This window comes from Lissotriton vulgaris, chromosome 8 (assembly GCF_964263255.1).
Source record: "Lissotriton vulgaris chromosome 8, aLisVul1.2, whole genome shotgun sequence".
In the NCBI taxonomy this organism is placed as follows: Eukaryota; Metazoa; Chordata; class Amphibia; order Caudata; family Salamandridae; genus Lissotriton; species Lissotriton vulgaris.
The window spans coordinates 1,302,811,887-1,302,832,219 of record NC_141696.1 but is presented as its reverse complement, the minus strand read 5'-3'; the positions used below and the strand labels follow the sequence as shown (position 1 = coordinate 1,302,832,219).

Below are 20,333 nucleotides of genomic sequence, written 5' to 3'. Positions count from 1 at the left end.
TTAAAAACCCGACTGACGATGAGGACTGATCCTTCAGCTTTGCACACCCCCTTGGCTGCATGGGAACTTAGCCGCAGGTGGAGGGGTGAGAAAGTGGGTGGAGAGATAACTTACGCGGATGCATCCTCCCAGATGGGACATGGGCTACGGCCATAGGAATCAAATGAAGTGTGCGGAATACATACTGAGTAATAAGCACGATGTTAGGGTAGCGACATGTCTGAGGGGAGGAGGGTGGTGGGACCGGGGGTGGAGGAGGGAGGGGGGAAGGAGTCCTGCGAGGAGGGGACCGAGTTGAGGGGAGTTGTTTTCCTTGTTACATGTTCTGAAGAATGGATGCCGACAATGCTTGTATAAGTGAGTAGCAACCCGATTGAGCCCTGCAGGGTTATGGCACATGACAGCTAAGTTATGTCTCTTGACCCAGGCATGGCCTTACCCCGCATGCCGTAAGTGCAGGTGGATTAGACTAGCCAATGTGAGGCGAGGCAATGTTATATCACAATTGTTGGATGGATCCTGCAGGACTGCTGTACATTGTACGATTACATGTATGAGGCATATGTGCTTGTTAAGAAATATCAATAAAGTCTGTTTAAAAAAAAAAATGAGAGTACCAATGAGCAGCCAGTTGACCTGAATCGGTAGCAACACTGATCACTTGATTGGAGACCATTGTCCACTTTGGCAGAACTCTTGGAAATCATCTCTGTCTTCATTCGGAAGATTCTCTTGAAAACTTTGAAGTGATTTCCAGGGAGATCTGTCACATCTCATGTGCAAGGCAGCAGCACTTGGTATTTTTTATTACAATTTCAGAAGTACCACAAAATCTCCTACCACCTGTGGCATTCGTTTTGCATTCCTTATGAGGAGGCACTATAGAGGATGAAATGGTACAGTGGTATTTCCTTGCAGCTGAAATGAAAAATTTATTTCGGGCAGGATCTACAAAAAGGAATAGCAGATCTTGTGTGTAGTAAAGTAGGATCCGTTTTAGGGTTACCTCCACTTTTTGCTTGGTGTCAGTATGTTTCTGATACAGTCTGACTGGGATTGTGCTAATCAGGACCCCAATTACTGTGCTTATTTCCTAAATTGACCATGGTACATCTGCAACTGGCTACTGGTGTACCCTCAAGTCCCTAGCATATGGTACTAAGGTACTCAGGGCATAGGTACTCCAGGGGTCTCCCATGGGCTACAGCATGTATTGTGCCACCCATGGGAGTCCCTTTAAACTGTGACTACAGTCCTGCCATTGCAACCTGTGTGAGTTGGTGCTTGCACCTCTCCATACAGACGTTTTCTAATAGCTGAGGTCACTAAACTTAAAACGCATAAGCCACCCCTATGGCAGGCTCTTCAGTCCTGAGGGCAGGGTGCTTGGTTATAAGTGTGAGGGTGCCCATGCATGAGCAGGACACCCCTACAAACCCCGGAGTAAAATTTCCAGGCTTTGTAAGTGCGGTAGGCCATTTTAATACATATAGTGGACATGAGTCATCACGAGATGTCTTACTATATAGTGGCTGCACCTAACCCGGTCATGTTTGGTATCAAACATGGTGGAATCAAACCCCAACACTGATTCCAGTGTTGGAAGTATGATCCTGTGTACTGAGGGGCTCCATAGGGTACCCCGCTGTTCTCCCCGGTAACAGTCTTTCAGGGTCTGCTAGCAAGCAAGTGCTGCTGCCGACCCTAGACATGATTATGCCCTCCTTCTGCTGAGTAGAACTCGAGCAGGGGTAGGTAGAAAAATAGGTTTCCTGTCATAGGGAGGTATTACCACCTCCCAGACAGGACTTAGTGTATTGGGCTGGAATGGAGGCGCTTGCCAGTGCCACCAGACTGCCTTGAAGGGCACATTTGGTGCCCTCCTTGCATACTCTAGTTTGACAGACGTAGCGTTTCCTGAGTTATGGAAAGTCCCTCTGGGCACTGCTTTGTACGATCGCTGGCGGCGATATTTATGAGTTTAATGAAGAAAGTTCAAACAAAGTTGATTATGAAATTCAAATAACATTAATGTTGCTGATTTTTTTTTTATGATGCAACGATATTGAATTGGACATATCGTAGTTCAGCAACAACTCAGCTTGTGAGCTTGAGAACATCTTGTACGTAACATTTCACATATCCCAATGCATTTCGGGCATCCTTTGCCCTTCATCAGGGGATAGATAGACAGACAAAAATGATGACAACATGGATTTAATGAGAAACCACAACGTAATAGGTGTGCCAGCCACCTACTGCCAGGTGCGCGGAACAAGTTGAGTTGACGTGTATCCAGCTTTACTGATGTTAATATACAAGATAGTCACTGCCGTCCGTGGGGTCCATAACATTAAGGCATATGTGCCGGTAAAAGAAATGTAAGTGCTCGGAAAAACTATCATCCACGGGTTTGCAAATTAATCCGGTGTGTCAAGGGCAACATCATAAACGAGCGTGAGAGAATCGACCAGGTGAGGTTTAAAAAGTTCGAGTGATACGCAACAAATAAGCGAAACATCAAGCGAGTGAAAAAATACCCAAATGGGCTTGTATCGTCATGACAGTGCATCATGCGATATAACAACAGCATCTCGGGCGATATTAACTGTGTGTGTTCCGCAACACAGGACACAACGAATTTTAAACATGCCTGTAAAACGATGGTGAAAACTCTAGTCTACAAATCATTGTGCAACATGCCATTTAATGTAAAATGCGTGCCTCAGTGCGCAGTGCCTACAGCATTCTCTTACCAAAACGTATGAAGAGTGTCTCATGCCGGTGCCGGCTGTGAGTTGTTTCGAAATTTGTGTGTGAAGCACCATTTCAAAATGCAGGTGAAAAGGTGAAAAACACAAAATAAACGACAGACTACATCAGTTCTACTACTTTTTGTTTGCGTACGTTTCTTTTGATACTCCAGTTTGAACCAGTTCAGGGAGCCCATGTCTCCCGCTATGGCGTGGAACTGGACAAAAGACATGGGAGTATCCGCCCCTCTGTCCAGCGCCTCCTCTGGGAGGGACCCTAAGTGGTTCCACCCCTTTCTTTAAGGTACTTAAAGGCTTAACTGTGGGTGAGTCTTTAGATGTGTCATGGGACAAGACTTAAGCCTGAAAGTACATCACTCTTCGAAAATCTGGATACTTGGACTTCGACTGGTACAAAGACTGTACCGAGGAAGACTACTGCTGCTCCTGGTCTCGCTGTTCTGCAAGTCCTCTTCGTCGTCTGTGTCTGTGCTTCTTCCAGGTTTTTCAACAGAGCTATGGGCATCAAGGACACCTGAAGAAATTTCCCTTGGAGTGAAGGAGTCACTCTCCTGCGTCTGCAGGTACCGCAACAAAGCTGACAGATCTGCTGCTCCTGTCGTCCTACGGGCTTCCTGAAGCTCAGCATCACAGGTGGTGGTTCTGCAACTCCATCAAGGCCTGACCTGTCCTCTCTGCAATTTTGAAGCCAGCATCCCTCTTCTGAACCACTGGGGCCGAACCCCTGTGCACCGCATCAACGTGCCGTTCCCAAGGCTTGTTGGCTCTGCACTCCAGAGATCTTTAGGCTATAAGAAGCTCCAGCCTCCAGCATCTCTTCCCTCCAAGATCAGCAGCCTCACAGCATCCTCTGCACTGTGGGCCTTCATCTCTGGTTTGCTGCCCGAGGTCCTCTTGCGACTCCTTTAGCCTGTGGGGCCTTCTTCTGGGGTCTTCTGCTGCTTCAGTGGGCTCCCCTGCTTGCTTGGGGGCTGCTCTGACTCTCCTGCTTTTGGTGAGTCCCTTGGGCCGTGCTGGTTCCAACATTGCTACTTCTTTGTTCTCCATGCCAGTTGTGGCTACCAAGGCTATTGGTACTCCTGCCAGACACAAACCACCTAGTCACCGGCATCCGATGTGGGACAGCTCGTGCAAGGCTCCTGGTCTTCCTCAGCATCACCTGATCCCCACAGCTGCAGCGAAAAGGTTACCATTGACTCTTCAGAACCTCCTGACATCAGTGGGCATTTCTCTTCTGTGCCTCCTGTTCACATCCAAGTTGCATAAACTCTGTTCCCTCTGATTGCAGGTTCTTCATTTCCAGAATCCACCCTTGGATTCCACCAGACTTCTTCACCAAGTCTTCTATTCTCGTCTACAGAGTTTCCAACGTCTCTTCACCACGATACATCTGGCTTCTCTGGTTGTAGGTAACCTGGTTCCCGAGGCATTCACATGTGGGGTGGCTCTCCAACCTTCTGCCCTCCAAGAGAATTCTTAGGGGTCCTGTGGAAAGGGTCCTTCTTCTGCAAAACTGCAACAGCGAATTCTCCATTGAGTCCATTGGGCACGAGGCTGTGTTCCTACACTGTCTGCAAACAGCCTCCGTAGGGTTCCTTGGTACTCACCATGGGTGTTTCCTTGTGTCTCTGGCTCCTCTGGGTCTTCTGGTCCAAGTCTTGTCCTCCGTTGCAGTTCCGGGTAGGAGATATATCAATGTGTTAGTGAGTGTTGTGTAATAAATAAAAGTATTTTAGTATACACACTGTGTGGTTTCTTTTCATTTAACCAAACTGCTTTACACACCTTCAAGATAAACCTGAAGGCTGCTCTCCACAGCTACCAGTTTGAGAGCTTTCTATGGTTATCAAAGACCTCTAAAACCACTTTAAGGGTTGCCTGGATTAGTGCGATGATGTAGAATTTCGAATATAACCAACATTTTAGGTTGAGTTGCTGGAAGAAGCATATTAAGCTTCATGGCTCCCTGGAAAACAACTCATTAAACAATTAGATGTTATCAATCAGCAAGACTCTCATTGGCAGTGAATCATGTACATTTGGGTAGTACTGATGTAATGCATAAATTGAATAATGTGAAGAATATAAATGGTGTGGAGGTCTTGAACAACATGCAGATCTTAAATGACATGTAGATTTTGATCTATGAGGAGATGAAAAATTATGCTTTGAGTCTAAAGAGATGATGCCAGGATCTGTGATGACAGCTACTAAAACACCTTATAGAAGTGTGCATTCATTCTATATGCATTGTAAATGTACTAGGGTGTCCAGCTGAATGGAAATGCTGTATGAGGAGGTGGAAGAGCTAATACAGGCTTGGTAAAGTAGGTGCTGTGGGAGGTACTGGAGAGGCAGACATATTTGGAGCTGGAGATTTGTGCCGCCTGGAGAGGGAGATCTGGGTGCTGAAGTCAAATACATGGTTACTGGAGGTGAATCTACTCATGAAGGCAAGTATGTTCTTGGATATTCTGAATCTGGCACATACGGCAAGCTACTTTTTCATCTTGCCACCTCAGTCAGCAGAAAGAAAGACACTTCACAAAAAGGGAGGACAATTTGAGAAAGAAAAATAGGATCACTGACATAATATAGACTGACAAAATATAGACTTACCAAAATATAGTCACCAAAATATAGAATGCCAAAATATCGAATTCCTGTCTACAAACAGCTAAGTACAAAAATATTGAATCCAAAATATAGTCTGTAAAAAATATAGTCAGTCAAAATATCGAATTTTTTTAAATGTCTTAAAAGTAATTTAAAATTAATGAAATAATAAATATAATTAACTACAGCATACTTAAAAATATTCAAATAACCTTAAAATTAAGATATAATTAATTTAAGTTATTAATAAAAAATGTACAATATTTTACCGTAGGATAGCAGGAGGGTAACATTTAATATTACCACTCCAGTGAGTGCAACAGTAGGGAAAGGTTTGGATAGCGTAGGGGTAAAAAATACTTTTTCCACTCCAGTGAGTGCAACAGTAGGGAAAGCGTTGGATAGCGTAGGGGTAAAAAATACTATTCCCACTCCAGAGTGCAACAGTAGGGAAAGCGTTGGATAGCGTAGGGGTAAAAATTACTATTCCCACTCCAGAGAGTGCAACAGTAGGGAAAGCGTTGGATAGCGTAAGGGTAAAAAATACTATTCCCACTCCAGTGAGTGCAACAGTAGGGAAAGCGTTGGATAGCGTAAGGGTAACAATTACTATTCCCACTCTTGAGAGTGCAACAATAGGTAAAGCGTTGGATAGTGGGAGGGTAAAAAATACTATTCCCACTCCAGTGAGTGCAACAGTAGGGAAAGCGTTGAATAGCGTAGGGGTAAAAAATACTATTCCCACTCCAGAGAGTGCAACAGTAGGGAAAGCGTTGGATAGCGTAGGGGTAAAAATTACTATTCCCACTCCAGAGAGTGCAACAGTAGGGAAAGCGTTGGATAGCATAAGGGTAAAAATTACTATTCCCACTCCAGAGAGTGCAACAGTAGGGAAAGCGTTGGATAGCGGGAGGGTAAAAATTACTATTCCAACTCCAGAGCGTGCAACAGTAGGGAAAGCGTTGGATAGCGTAGGGGTAAGAGTTACTATTCCCACTCCAGAGAGTGCAACAGTAGGGAAAGCGTTGGATATTGGAAGGGTAAAAATTACTATTTCCACTCCAGAGAGTACAACAGTAGGGAAAGCATTGGATAGCGTAGGGGTAAAAATTACAATTCACTCTCCAGGGAGTGCAACAGTAGGGAAAGCGTTGGATAGCGTAGGGGTAAAAAATACTATTCCCACTCCAGAGAGTGCAACAGTAGGGAAAGCGTTGGATAGCGGGAAGGTGAAAATTACTATTCCCACTCCAGATAGTGCAACAGTAGGGAAAGCTTTGGATAGCGTAGGGGTAAAAATGACTATTCCCCCTCCAGAGAGTGCAACAGTAGGGAAAGCGTTGGATAGCGTAGGGGTAAAAAATACTATTCCCACTCCAGAGAGTGCAACAGTAGGGAAAGCGTTGGATAGCGGGAGGGTGAAAATTACTATTCCCACTCCAGTGAGTTTAACAGTAGGGAAAGTAATGATTTAATATATTATTAAAAATAAATTAAATATCAATACCAATAAAACATTAATTGAAATTAATAACCAATTTAATATTATGTAATAATTAATTAGAAATACAACTACATATTAGGTATTAAACATTAATAACCTATTAATAATTATTTAACAACTAATTAATTTTCAATAACAAAAAGTAATTAATAATAAAAATTAATACCAAATAAAAATTCACAGTAAATTAATTATCAATACATAAAAAGTATTTTTAATATGTAATTAATTACAATTACATTACTTCCCACCCTATTCCCCTATAAACCCACATCCCACTACAGAAAATACATTAATACAATTATCATAATTATCAAATATTTAATTGATACAAAATAATTACCAATTAATAAAAATTAATTGCCAATTAAAAATTAATTAACAATAAATTTAAAATCAATACCAATAAATGAAAAAAATGATTTACTTAATTACAATTAAATTACTTCCCACCCTATTCCCCTATAAACCCACAACCCGCTACAGAAAATAAATTTAGAAAATTAACATAATTAACAATTAATCAATTAATACAAATGAATTGGCAATTAATAAAAATTAATTACCAATAAAAAATAATAATAAATTCAAAATGAATACCAATAAATAAATAAAAATATTTAATTAATTACAATTAAATTACTTCCCACCCTATTCCCCTATAAACCCACAACCCGCTACAGAATTAAATTACGCAAAAATTAAATAACATAAAAATCATTACTTAAAATACATTAAACATACATTACAAAAATTAATATACACTTTTCACACATATACTAACATACAAAACACTTTAAAAAAATTGATATTATTAAAAAATCGATATATTTAATGCCTATATTGTATACTTCGATATTTTGACTTCTATATTTTGAAAATCGATATTACTTACCTTAAATTCGATATTTTTAACCACTATATTGTGTCCATTCGATATTTTGTCCATTCTATATTTTTACTTCGATATTATGTCCATTCTATATTTTGGAATCGATATTTTGACTGTTTACCAGAAAAATAATATTGTTTTTTGACTGAAATCAAAAGACATACACTCTCCCCAAAGATGTTTAGTAAAATAGTTTTGGAAGGTTTGGAAAGGTTTCCAAAAAGAACAAGTCAAAAAGTCTTCGCTCAGTGCTCCAGGAACCTATTACCAGAAGACAGAATAAGAGAGTCTCCACTGCCACAGACAGTGAATGACGGAATACTGGTGGTATGCTCTTCCCTAAAGGAGCAGTGGTAATGTTGTCCAGCCTTTACGCCTCAGCTTATATTGACCTTCTGTCCTCAAATCCAGGGTTCTCCTATGTCGGTCCTGGAGGGCAAGATCTATGCCAGATTTTTAGAATATCCACATTTAGATAAATGTAATTATCTTAAAAATCTGGCATGGATCCAGCCCTCCAGGACTGACTTTGGAGAACCCTGCTCTAATCCTAGCTTTACAAATGTTTGTGAAGACCAGGGTGTGGCCTAGCGGCCCAACATGGTGGACACACTGTAGGCGAGCTCCATGCAGTCATCTTCAATATCCGTCAGCATCCTGCCCACATTACGTTCAAATGTCCTCTCTAACCCACTCTAGGGACAGTCACGACAGCAGTGAGCGCCTGAGGTGACAGGGCAGCTGGCAACCTCCAGTGGAGCGAAGAACAGATGGCGGTGCATGACGGCAGAGACCTGAGGGCAGTGACTGAAGACACCTGGTGTGGCGGCTGCTGGGTACTGGGCCCTGCAGGGGTGGTGGGCTGCTGCGTCGGCCCGAATAAGTGGGGACGACCGTCCGTTAGTGTAAGGGAATTATCTGAGTCGCAGGCCCGAAGAGGACAGACAACATAGGAGAGGTGCCACTCCCCAATGACAAAACGGGCAGGTTGTAGGTGGGGGCGCAGTGCGGGGACTGCTGAGGCCTACTGCAGCTGTTTGGGGTTGGCCTCCTACCGGGGACTGCGTGGTGGCGACGGCTGGCCATACCAGGCGAAACTGGTGGATCCATCCCCTGGCTGTGGTCAGAGGGCCCGATACCCAAATAACTGAAGCTTGTTCAGGCCGGAGCTGGTCCTGTGATTGGTGGGGTTTGGGAGAGAGCCCGCTGTGGAGCGTGGCGCTGGGCCCCCTGGGCAGGTCGAGAGCTCCCAGAACTGTACCTGGCTGGGCCAGGAGGAGGGAATAGGGGCACGCAGGAAGATTGAAGGGGCTTCAGAGGCTGTGGGCCCCCGTCCTGGATACCATGTGTGGCAGCACCTCTGGCACCCTGCCCGGATATGAAATCGGCGCATTGAGGGCAAGGGACCCCACCACATTTTATGTAATGCAGAGTGTGATTAGAGGAGAACCTAAGACATGCATGGGGTCCAGGAGAAAAACTTTTGCCAGGGACCTCCCTCTCCCGATATCGGTGGTGTGTGAGCTGGCGAGGGTCCCTGCCCATTAGAAAATAGACTGGTGACCTAGAAACAGTGTGGGTGCACACATTGTCCAGCGTAGGATGCCGTTAGGGGGCTGCACTGTGGCCGGTCCCCTGGCCACAGAGGTGGCCAGGCTTGGTCCTGGTGCAACCTGTGGCCGGGGATGGGCTGAAGCTGGAGGGGCTCCATCCAGCAGGATCAGACCCCATCTGATCCTGCCTGCAGTCGATAACAGTGTGCTACCATCCATAGCCGACTGCCCCTCGGAGCCACGTTTAGGGAGTCTGATGGGTCGGTTATGTTATACAATATTTGTAAAGTGCAGCTTTCACTCTGAGGAGCTTCATGGTGCTATGCGGAGCCCTAGCATACACACATGCCATGACTAGGAAATCAGAGGAGTGATCCACAGAGAGCATTGGGGGAATTAAAGATCCAGGTTTTCAGGCATTTCCTGAAGATAGTCTCTGTTTAGATGAAATGGAGATGACTAGGGAGCATGTTATAGGCTTTGGTCCATTGAACTGCAATTGATTTTCCACCCTTTTTGATACACCTAAAACCAGGGGGCTTCATAAGGTTCGCAGATGAGGATCTGAGAGGGTGGTGCGTCACACAGTGAGCAAACCTGGACCGAAGATAGTAGGGACCTGAAGATCTAAATGCTCTGTGGTTATCTAGGAGGAGTTGGCAGGAGTGAGGCTTTAGCATGACTAAAGACTACCTACCTAGCAAGACGGCCAACAAAGCACCATAGACAAATTTGCCAGCGCTGGTGACTCTGCTCTAGACTCAGGGTGGGGGTGGGATATGGGGGATCCAGTCCAGTTAACGCAGTGCTGTTGGCTGGCATTATGCAGTCTTGAGACATGTTGGATGCTAAAATAGGCACACAAGGACACTTAGTGTAGTAGGAAACATAGGGATTCATTGGCAAGGTCCTCTCCCGGGCATCCACTGGGGTCAGGAGAGGGTCTCATCCGCGACAGGTTATTCTTGTTCATTGAAGTATAGGGGAGGGAGGAGGGGAATAGGGATTGTTTGAATGCTCTCCTCTTAGTGGTAATGCACTGGCCCGGCGCTCACTCTCTTATAGTTCCATATGCAGAAGCCCAACATAAGTCTACCTTAGCAGCTGATGAATGATACAGACCCCCATAGGCCCTACAGCCCAGTTCTGTGTCCTTACATGGTCTGGGAAGTTCTGGATAAGATTAAACGAGGTGCACTGATACAGCAAGCCAAAAGATTAAGGGCGGATGTACTCCTTTTACAGGAGACTCGTCTCTTAATCAATCAATCAATCAGAGTACTTGTAAAGTGCGCTACTTACCCGTGAGGGTCCCAAGGCGCTGAGGGGGGAGGGGTGCTGCAACTGCTTGAAGAGCCAGGTCTTGAGGAGTCTTCTGAAGGGGAGTAGGTCTTGGGTCTGCCGTATGTGGGTAGGGAGGGTGTTCCAGGTCTTGGCGGCGAGGTAGGAGAAGGATCTGCTGCCAGAGGTCGTTCGTAGGATGCGGGGGACAGCGGCGAGGGCGAGGCCGGCGGAGCGGAGCTGGCGTGTGGGGGTGTGGAAGCTGAGTCTACTGTTCAGGTAGGCTGGTCCGGCGTTGTGGAGTGCTTTGTGTGCGTGGATGAGGAGCTTGAAGGTAATCTTCTTGTCAACGGGGAGCCAGTGTAGGTCTCTCAGGTGGGGGGTGATGTGGCTGCGGTGGAGGAAGTTGACGATCAGTCGGGCGGAGGCATTTTGGATGCGTTGTAGTCGTTGTAGGAGTTTGGCTGGGATTCCTGCGTAGAGTGCGTTGCCGTAGTCCAGTCTGCTGCTGACGAGGGCCTGAGTCACCGTTCTTCGTGTTTCGGTCGGGATCCACTTGTAGATCCTGCGGAGCATGCGGAGGGTGTTGTAGCAGGAGGAGGAGACGGCGTTGACCTGCTTAGACATGGAGAGGGAGGAGTTGAGGATGAATCCTAGATTGTGTGCATGGTCGGTGGGTGTTGGTGCTGTTCCCAGTGTGGTCAGCCACCAGGAGTCGTCCCAGTCTGAGGGGGTGGGTCCGAGGATGAGGACCTCCGTCTTGTCAGAGTTCAGCTTCAGATCCAAAGTCCCTTGCTTGGCAAGATATGGGTACACAGAGACATTCCACTCTAACTTCATGAAGGGTTTCACGAGGTACCTCATTCATCGTAGAGTTCCTTTTAAGTCCGCCAGGGTATGGGTGGATGACTATGGTAGATGTGTGCTTGATTTATGGGGAGAATAGCCAGGCGGTCTTTCAATGATAGGTGCAGACTGGAATGTTGTGACGCATCCAGAGGTTGACAGGTGGCGCACTAAAGGAGGTGACATTGGGACTCCGGAGTCCAGGTTGGGGGGTGGGTATATCATTCAGCCGAAGCAGATTAAACATACTACTTGGTGGTTCATGGCTTCTTTTCTAGGCTAGATTATCTATTGCTATCTGCCAGATTCACGCATAGAGCATCTAAGATTGATCTACTGTCCAGAGGATTATCCAATCATTCCCCAGTGGCATGTAAGATTCTTGTGGGTCCAGAGCACCCCCCTTTGATGGCGATCATTGCACTGGCACCTTCGGAACCCATCATATAGAATGCTCCTATAGCTGTCCATCACAGAATACTTCTCCCTCAATACAGATACAGCGCCCCCCCAAGATAATATTAAGGGAAGCACTGAAACCGACACTCCATGGTGTATATATTAGTTTTGCACGGGTGAGCTCGGGTGGAGATCCCCCACAATCTTGAGGTGCTAATGCATACACTAGAAGAACGTAGCCGTGGGAGAGGCAGGGATGTAGTGCGACACCAACTGAGCCAAACTCATTAACAATACCATCAACTGCTCCTAGACTATGCCAAACAAGCATGTAAGGCAGCAAAGAGCTGCATATATGAATGGGGTGACAAACCAAGTAAGATGTTACATAGGCTCTGCCAGGCTGCACACGCAGTCTTCCCGGTAACAGTGATACAGGATGCTCAGGTAGGGGTGCTGTCAGGCCCATGAGAAGTGGCTCAAAGTTTTGCTGGGTATTTTGGGGAGGTATACGCTCGAAGAGATGCAGGAGACATACAACAAATAATCAAATTCATCGAGGCCCTGCCCCACAGTATTTAATAGACGAGCTGATCACTGAAGAGAAGCCTTCTATGGCTCTGGTGGAGCTGCGGGCTGGAAAGGCCCCAGGGCCAAATGGCTTCTCCATTGAGTTTCTTAAATCATATATGCTGCAACTGGGGAAACACTTGTTGCAGGTGATTCACGGAGCGCTTGAGGAATCCCGTCTTTCATCAAATTGGAGGCACGCTGAAATAGCCGTATTCGTTAAACCAGGCCATCATCCAGAGGTACATTCATCATACCGTCCAATTTCACTATTCACCTATAGAGGTGCAACTTCTTGCTAAAACCTTGGCCAATAGGCTAATAAACTATATGCAGGCCCTGGTTCTCCCCTATCAGGCTGGCTTTATGCTACCCCGTGCCACTCACCACAATACTAAGCACGTTTTTAACGCCATGGCGGATTAACTGGGGCAGCCAGCGGCGTTGCTATTGGCCGACATTGAAAAAGCCTTTGATTCAGTCAGTTGGGAGTACCTCTTTGCTCTTCTTCAGCGCATTAATCTAGGGCCAACGTTCCTTTGGTATCTCCGCCTATTATTCACTGATCTAACTACCACAGTCTGGGTGGTTGGTGCAGTCTCTGATCCATTTCAGATCCACCGGGGTACCAGACAGGCTTACCCATTGTCCCCCTTGCTGTTTGCCCTGGCCATGGAGCCATTGCCTGCATGATTTAGAATTGATGCTCAAGTGCGTGAAAAGAATTGCCTACTCGCTATTCTAGAAATAGTTACTTTTTATAGCTTTTACAAAAAATTATTTTTAAGGAAACAAAGTAAAAATTGCCCACTATGGCCAATTATAGGCTGTCAAAAATACATAGCTTTATAAATTGGCTTTTCAAAATGAAACTGTACCGAGATCCAGCGCAAGGGTGAGAAAATTATGTACTTACGATAATAAATATGCATCTCCAGGAGAAGAACTTTTATTTCACTAGGTAATGGAGTACTGAAAAACTATACTGAGATGGTAGTCTTTAAACTCTGGCAAGGTAACCATATTAAGGTGCCCCCTTAGATATATATGGGGATACAAATATTTACACGTAAAATGCAATGCTGAATATTTTCTGTTGTTTTAATTGCATTATAAATATAAATCTCACCTCTCTGGGATTAACACATTTCAGTAAGGATCGTGGGTCTCCTTTTCCTTTAAAATTGATGAGATTTTTGTAGTATTTAAATACATGCATATCCTGCAAATATAAAGAGACATTAAATAAAGTATGCACAGGCAGAGATTGTGTAGCAAAAATAGTGTTCATGTACGCCTGGGTTCATCTATTTAGCAATTCAGAAACTCGCAATATAATCCCCAACAAGCTTCTGTAAATCATTGTAGTGTAGTTCCTATATTCCCAATAGGCTCTGCGCATTGGAAGACATAAACAGCAGTGTAGACGTAGGACTGAGGTCATCTAGGTCTCTACTGACTATGTTAGACTTAATTAGTTTTTGCCAGCTAGCTAAGAGGTCACTAGAAACTTTCTCGAATGAATAGGGAGGGGTTAACTTCCCTGATTAAGACAAGAAGGGATTAGCTTCTGACAACCATATAACATGACAACTTTGCTGTCCCAGAATAAGGAGTGTATCTCCAGAGTCGTGTGAAAACAATAGACAGCTATTTCACTCAGTCAGTCGTGCATGCTTAATTTCACCAGGGTGCAGAGAAATAGAGAGACGGGCGTTTTCAATAAAATGTGTTATTTTATTGAGCAGTCTTCTTTCTCATGGAAGGTAAATGAATTGCCACAATTGCAATACTTATCATGAAGTAAAGTGCGTACAGTAAAAGGAGAATTATAAAATAATACTGTAAAAGCATTGATATGGTTTCTTAGCCATATGATACTTTAAAACGGATAAAATATTTACATACATAAAACATTGACTAACGAACTCAACTGGTGCTTCTAAGATACGCCTACCTCGGTGTACCTGACCTAAGCCTAATACGTGGGAAGGAGTAAGTTGCAGTTTTAAGTTAAGTTAGGTTTTTGCCAAGAATCTGAATCAAGAATTCTCCCTACGGTTTGAATCAGCTCCGTACCTTGGTCATAGAATGGAGGAGGTCTTGTATCTCGTTTCTCAGGACTCGATCTCCCAGTAACCCGCAAGGGTGACTGGAAAACACCAGAGCTGGATTTCTCGGCGTGAGAAAAGGCAGCTTCTCCAGTGTGTCAAAGGGGAGGGGCGGCTTCCTTCGGCTCTCGCATCAGCTGGGCTTCGGATAAGTAGATAGCCGCTCTGCTCCACACCACCGTGTGTTTGCTTAAGGCAAGTGTTGGTATATTTATACCTGGAAGGTGCCGTGTTTGACGTAAGTATGGACATAAGACGTCAAAAAAAGATGTCACTAAAAACTGACTGTTCCTTTAATGCTCGCAGGAGTTCAATGACAAATCAAAACAAAGTTATGGGGAATTGCCAGGTTGCTGAAGGTTTGGTGTGTCGAAAGAACTCGTTGTGCTCTCTAGGAATCTAAGGAAGTAGCCTTGCCGTATTTTGGCTGCGTGGGCTATTACTGAATATGGGCGAGATTCGTATGTCTTCATTAGGACATGATTTATCATAACCGCATGAAGGCATGAATCAGGAATATTTAATTAGGGTCCTAGATACATTCACAACATCATTAACTGAACACAACTTTATGCCATTGATTTTCTCATTTTTTATTTAAGGTCAAGTTTGAATTTAATCCAAATTGAATGCTTAATATTGCAATGCAGGTTTTATATAGATTTTTCTGGTGAGAAAACGCATGCCCTCTAAAAAAGTATCAGATTTTAGTTTTACTCCATGAGATTTTGCAACTTCAGGTTAGTACTCCGAAGATATACTTTAGATATTGTTTGTAACTCTACTGTGTGACATACCAGCTGAAGTGTATTGGTAAAATATTGCTAACAATGAATACAATCTTTAGAGTTAGAAAACGCAGTACATTTTCTGCAATAATACATTTATTTATTCACAGCAGAAATCAAATTTACATTTGTATGATTTGTATTTAAAAAAGTATACTAAACAAAGAGCAGCAATGTTTTACTTGTGTACTCCCCATACTTCTGGAAACATTTACTGGGACTTGAGTTTATGTAAAGATAAAGGAACAATGAAGGGACTATATATAGTTGGAAGTGCATTGAAACTAGATGCGTGATCTCTGAATTTCTAACTTAAAATAGTCATGTTTTTCTACGAAACCTATTAAAACATAGCAGTGACAGCTTGTGCTGCACATCCTTTATTTATTGGACTATAGCGGATAATGAAGCAAAAAGGTTCTTTCGACATTATTTGTCTGCATGAAATTGAAAGGATAGTCAGCTAATACCAGATGAGCAAATGAGGTTGCTGTCTGTTAATGACGGTTCTAGTATTATAAAATACTTTACTATTGCTGAATTTTAACTGTACCCAATGAAAACTAGAAACATTCCAGTTTTTGGAAAATGAAATAGAATTAAGGCAGTGAGACCCTAATGACAGGGACAGGTTGATTTCCTAGGGGGATTTAAACACACACTTTCCCACTTACAAATGCTATCAGGAGATGGGACTTTGGGGGCTCCAGAATGGCCATGAGCTTCCAACTGTCTTGATGTGGTATGCTGGCAACACTGAAGAACCTGAGACGGTACCTCAAAGAGAAGACTAAGCATATTTGGGTGCTGCAGCTTACAGCGTATGAAGATCCCTATTGATACTCTGTCTTGCACCCTCTTTGGGGCTCCGAAGGAGTGACTACCATTTTGTCAAGTGACATAGAGGTCTTTAGGGGCGTGAAGAGGAGCAACTGGTGGTATTGCCCCTGGGAATTGGGAACACAAGCAGTGTTATTTGTGGAAGAGTGGCATCAGAGGAAAGTGTTGCTGCCATTCCAGTGGTGACTGTCAACCATTATTTGCCATACCGAGTGCATTGAGAATTGCAAGCTAGGACCAATTGACTGAACTGCAATGCCGACTTCCTCAGATCAAAGGTCCAAATTGCAGTGTTGTTTCCTGGGACTGCGGTACCTGGCTGCACTTTCAAATAGTGATCAAAAGTTTGACTTCATCTGAAACCTACTTTTCGGGCAGCACTAGCCCAATGTCTAAACCAAAAATGAAGCCGAAGGATGATAGGTGGAAGGATGACTTTTTCAACCTACGCTAGCAGAGTTCTGGCCACACAGGGAGTGCTTGTTTACAAAAAGACTCTGATAGGGCAGGTCTTAAAGGAGAAACTGGATGTCACTGTCAATAAAACTGTGGTGTTAGAATCATAGCTAAAACGTATGGATGTAGGAACATGGCAAGCTAAAAAGCATGTTGGTAGGTAGTGTGCCATCAATTATTTCTCTGTGTAGAAGTGCAAAAACCAATGAAGAGCAACATTCATTCTTATTCTGGGGTTAGCTGATGTGGATGTGGATGAAGGGCACATAGAACACAGAGCAGACAACCTTAACTTAGAGGCAATGTGTATGTTGATGTAGTAACAAAACAGTAATAAAGTCAAAATGCAAAACAATAAAAAACCAAAACAGAGTTAGAAAATTTGAGTACATTTTTACTAAGCAAAATGACAAAATCCAATATGGAGACCTGGTGATTTGATTTACAAAAGTTTTAAGCAGGAATAGTGTCAAGAATCATAAAGTGCCAATGATGGCCAACTGACGAGGGAGACCGGGACCTAGACACAATTTGAGCCTGGCTGCGATGGAGCACGGGTCCGACACACCTACCAAGTTCGTCCTGGTCAAAGATTTTACCTTCTGACTTAGAGCCCGATTTAGATCTTGACAGAAGGGTTACACTATCACAACGGTGAAGGATAGATATTCCGTCCTCCGAAATATGAATACCATAGAATAGCTGAGGATTTATATTTTGGCAGGCAGGATACCTGTCGGCCGAGATCTAAATCAGACCCTTAGTCCTTTAAGTCCCAATTCATCACAGAAGTACACTTCTAATGCCCCCCAGGACCTCAAGGGAGGCATTTAGATACTCTCAGGGTGTCAAGCAGATGCCAACAACAGGCTCCAATACAGGTCCAGTTGCCATTGGTCAGCTATGCAGTTGCAGGAATGGTCTCTTCGGCCACACTCAACTTAGGCTCTGAGGGTTAGTGATGTGTGTGGGGAGTGTACTATGGTAGTCTGAGTGTCCTTTCTCATCTAACATTTAAATCTAGTTTGAAACCGCCACAGTATCCCTCGTAAACCCAGAAGCCAAAGTCTGGTAGAACCAAAGTAGGGGTTTCCAGCAATTAGACAGTAGATATACAAGGAACGTTTTGCAGTTCTATTTCCCTTCCTTTCAAGTGAACCCCCAGTTTTGTATGTAAAACAGAAGTCTGGTGGGACAAAGCAGGTCTTTCAGCAACCAGACAGATGATACACAAGAATTTTCTAGGCATCATGTTCCTGCCTTTTAATTGCAACCTAGGTGTTGCATGCACACCCAGCAGAATGGCCAAGCAGGCTTTGACACTAAAGCAGGATTTAATGGCAAAAAGGAGGCTCACAGCCCACATCCTGCATTTCCTGAGAGGTCTGAGGAATTACCTTTGCCCATTCAGGTCAGCCTATTATTTGCTCCTAGGAGACATTTCACACCCTTTTCATGCCTATTTAAGTGCTAATTAGTGGCTAAAAGAAGTTTGAGAGCAAATGCAAATCTGCCTCCGGGATTTTCAGGCAGGAGAAAAGTAACTTTCTTAAAGTTACTTTTCAGGAAGCAAAGGCACTTTACATGTTATTAGCAGGGGTAAAGTGCAAAGAGTTCTACAGCCAGCAAACCAGTCAAGGTGAATATTAGGGGGTACACTGCACAAAAGATGATCATGCCTACAGTGGCCTTCACCTGTTGGTTGGTAACTTTTACAACAATAACTTTTCCACAAGCAATGTTGCCATTATTCAATCTTTTTAATAATGTTGATGATAGTCACTGGATGGGATTGCAACATTACGCTCAGCCCCATTTTAACTCAGCAAAATCCTTTTTAGCAAGTTAAAGTGAACATGTTCAATATTTGCAGCACAATTATCAGGGAGCAGTGATTTACAATCGGCTGGGTGATAAGAATCTAATTTATCTTCATGAGGCAGTTTTATATGACTCTTTATTCATGCCTACATTCACAGAAAGGGGTTGCTCCACCATCAGATTATCAATGGAAAGCAGGTATAGTGGATCACTGTAACAGGTCACTATTTTGGAGTCAGGTTTGAGCGATCACAACCCATATATCTGTAACTTTTTGTTTTATGTTTCAAACCTTTGGGAGACTAGTAGACAAGTTTGGGGATTTAGACTAAAGTGGAGTTTGGTCCCTTAAGATTTTTCAACAGTTTGTTGCCAAGTCATACAGTATTTGTGGAATTAAACAAGCAACTCAAACCCGGATTAAATATATAGCCCTTTCTCTTGTATCTGTAACAGAGTCAATCATTTGCTTACTTCAATCATGCATTTTAAGCAACCAAAACAACATGAGTAATTTTACTCAGCATGTTAATTTGGCAATCGTTTATTACATGGAGCTTTGAAACATACTCGTAGAGAGAAGTGTGACGTTAGTCACTACAGAGATTATTACAAAGTTGCCTTTAATAAAAGATAACACCAGGAAGAAATTTGGTGCAGGTTACTGCAGTAAATCTCTAGAAACATGTTTCTGGATATCATCCATCATCTGTAAAAATAAAAAAATGAATTTAATCAGGGATTGCTGAGCAGGCTGCCATCATTTTTCAGGTTTCAGTACCTCTCACAGGCACCCAGGTGCATCTCCACAATCTCATCAGCTCAATGGCTCAAGGGAGCCTTTTCAAACAGGAAGGGTGGGAGCACACTGCTTCACCTCCCAGCACAGTTCGCCCCTTAGCATTATGGTAAATGGACTTCATGGTGCATGCTTACTTAAATATTTACTGGAGTATTCCACCAAAGTTGGTGCAGGTTAGTGCTGTAAATCTCTAGACACGTGTTTCTGGAAATCATCTGTCATCAGTAGAAATAAAAAAACAAATTTAGTCTGGGGTTGCTGAGCAGGCTGCCACACTCCTTTCAGGTCTCCGTAACATTCACAGACACCCAGGTGCATCTACACAAGCTTGTCAGCTCAATGGCTCAAGGGAGCCTTTTCAAACAGGAAGGGGTGGGAGCACACTTCTTCACCTCCCAGCAAAGTTCGCCCCTTAGCATCATGGTAAATGCACTTCATTATACATGCTTACTTGAATATTTACTGGAGTATTCCACTAAAGTTGGTGCAGGTTAGTGCTGTAAATCTCTAGACATATGTTTCTGGATATCATCTGTCATCAGTAGAAATAAAAAAATAAAAAAATAATATGGAGTTGCTGAGCAGAATCCCACAATCATTTCAAGTCTCAGTACCTCTCACAGGCACCCAGGTGCATCTCCACAAGCTCATCAGCTCAATGGCTTAAGGGAAAATGAATGAAGCCTGGAAGCGAAGAGCGGAGTGTGTCCTGCTGCTTTCCGAAGCAGCAGGAGACGCTACGCTCTTTGATTCCAGGCTTCATTTATGGCTCTGTGATCGTCCGAAATAGTAAGTAGCACTCTTCGCTTCTCTACACTTATCTTTAAGGCTCAGCACGTCTAATTGTCCACTTAAGGCAGAGATAAGACTCTTATCTCTATCTTAATTAGACAATAGTCCGAGAACGATGCCCAATAACAACCCAGCTGTTCAAAAAGTATCGGGGGATTCATTCCTGGTACTACAGTAAGTGCATCTTACTTATGCGCTCCTTTAATTAACCCTTACATACAACCCGTGCATTCGTGTATAATTGTATAATTTTAATACACCTACCTTACCTAGTTACCATCACACCCG

At 43.7% G+C, this 20,333-nt stretch overlaps 1 protein-coding gene across 2 annotated transcripts in view; it reads right to left on the bottom strand.

The window, feature by feature from the left end:
* Nucleotides 1-20,333, bottom strand: part of C8H11orf65 (chromosome 8 C11orf65 homolog) — a 262,871-nt gene that overhangs the window by 229,535 nt on the left and 13,003 nt on the right. For both annotated transcript variants that reach the window (XM_086933476.1, XM_086933477.1), the window contains exon 2: nt 13,565-13,657. In XM_086933476.1, coding sequence (XP_086789602.1) covers nt 13,565-13,657 — 93 coding nt within the window. The remainder of the gene's footprint in view (nt 1-13,564; nt 13,658-20,333) is intronic.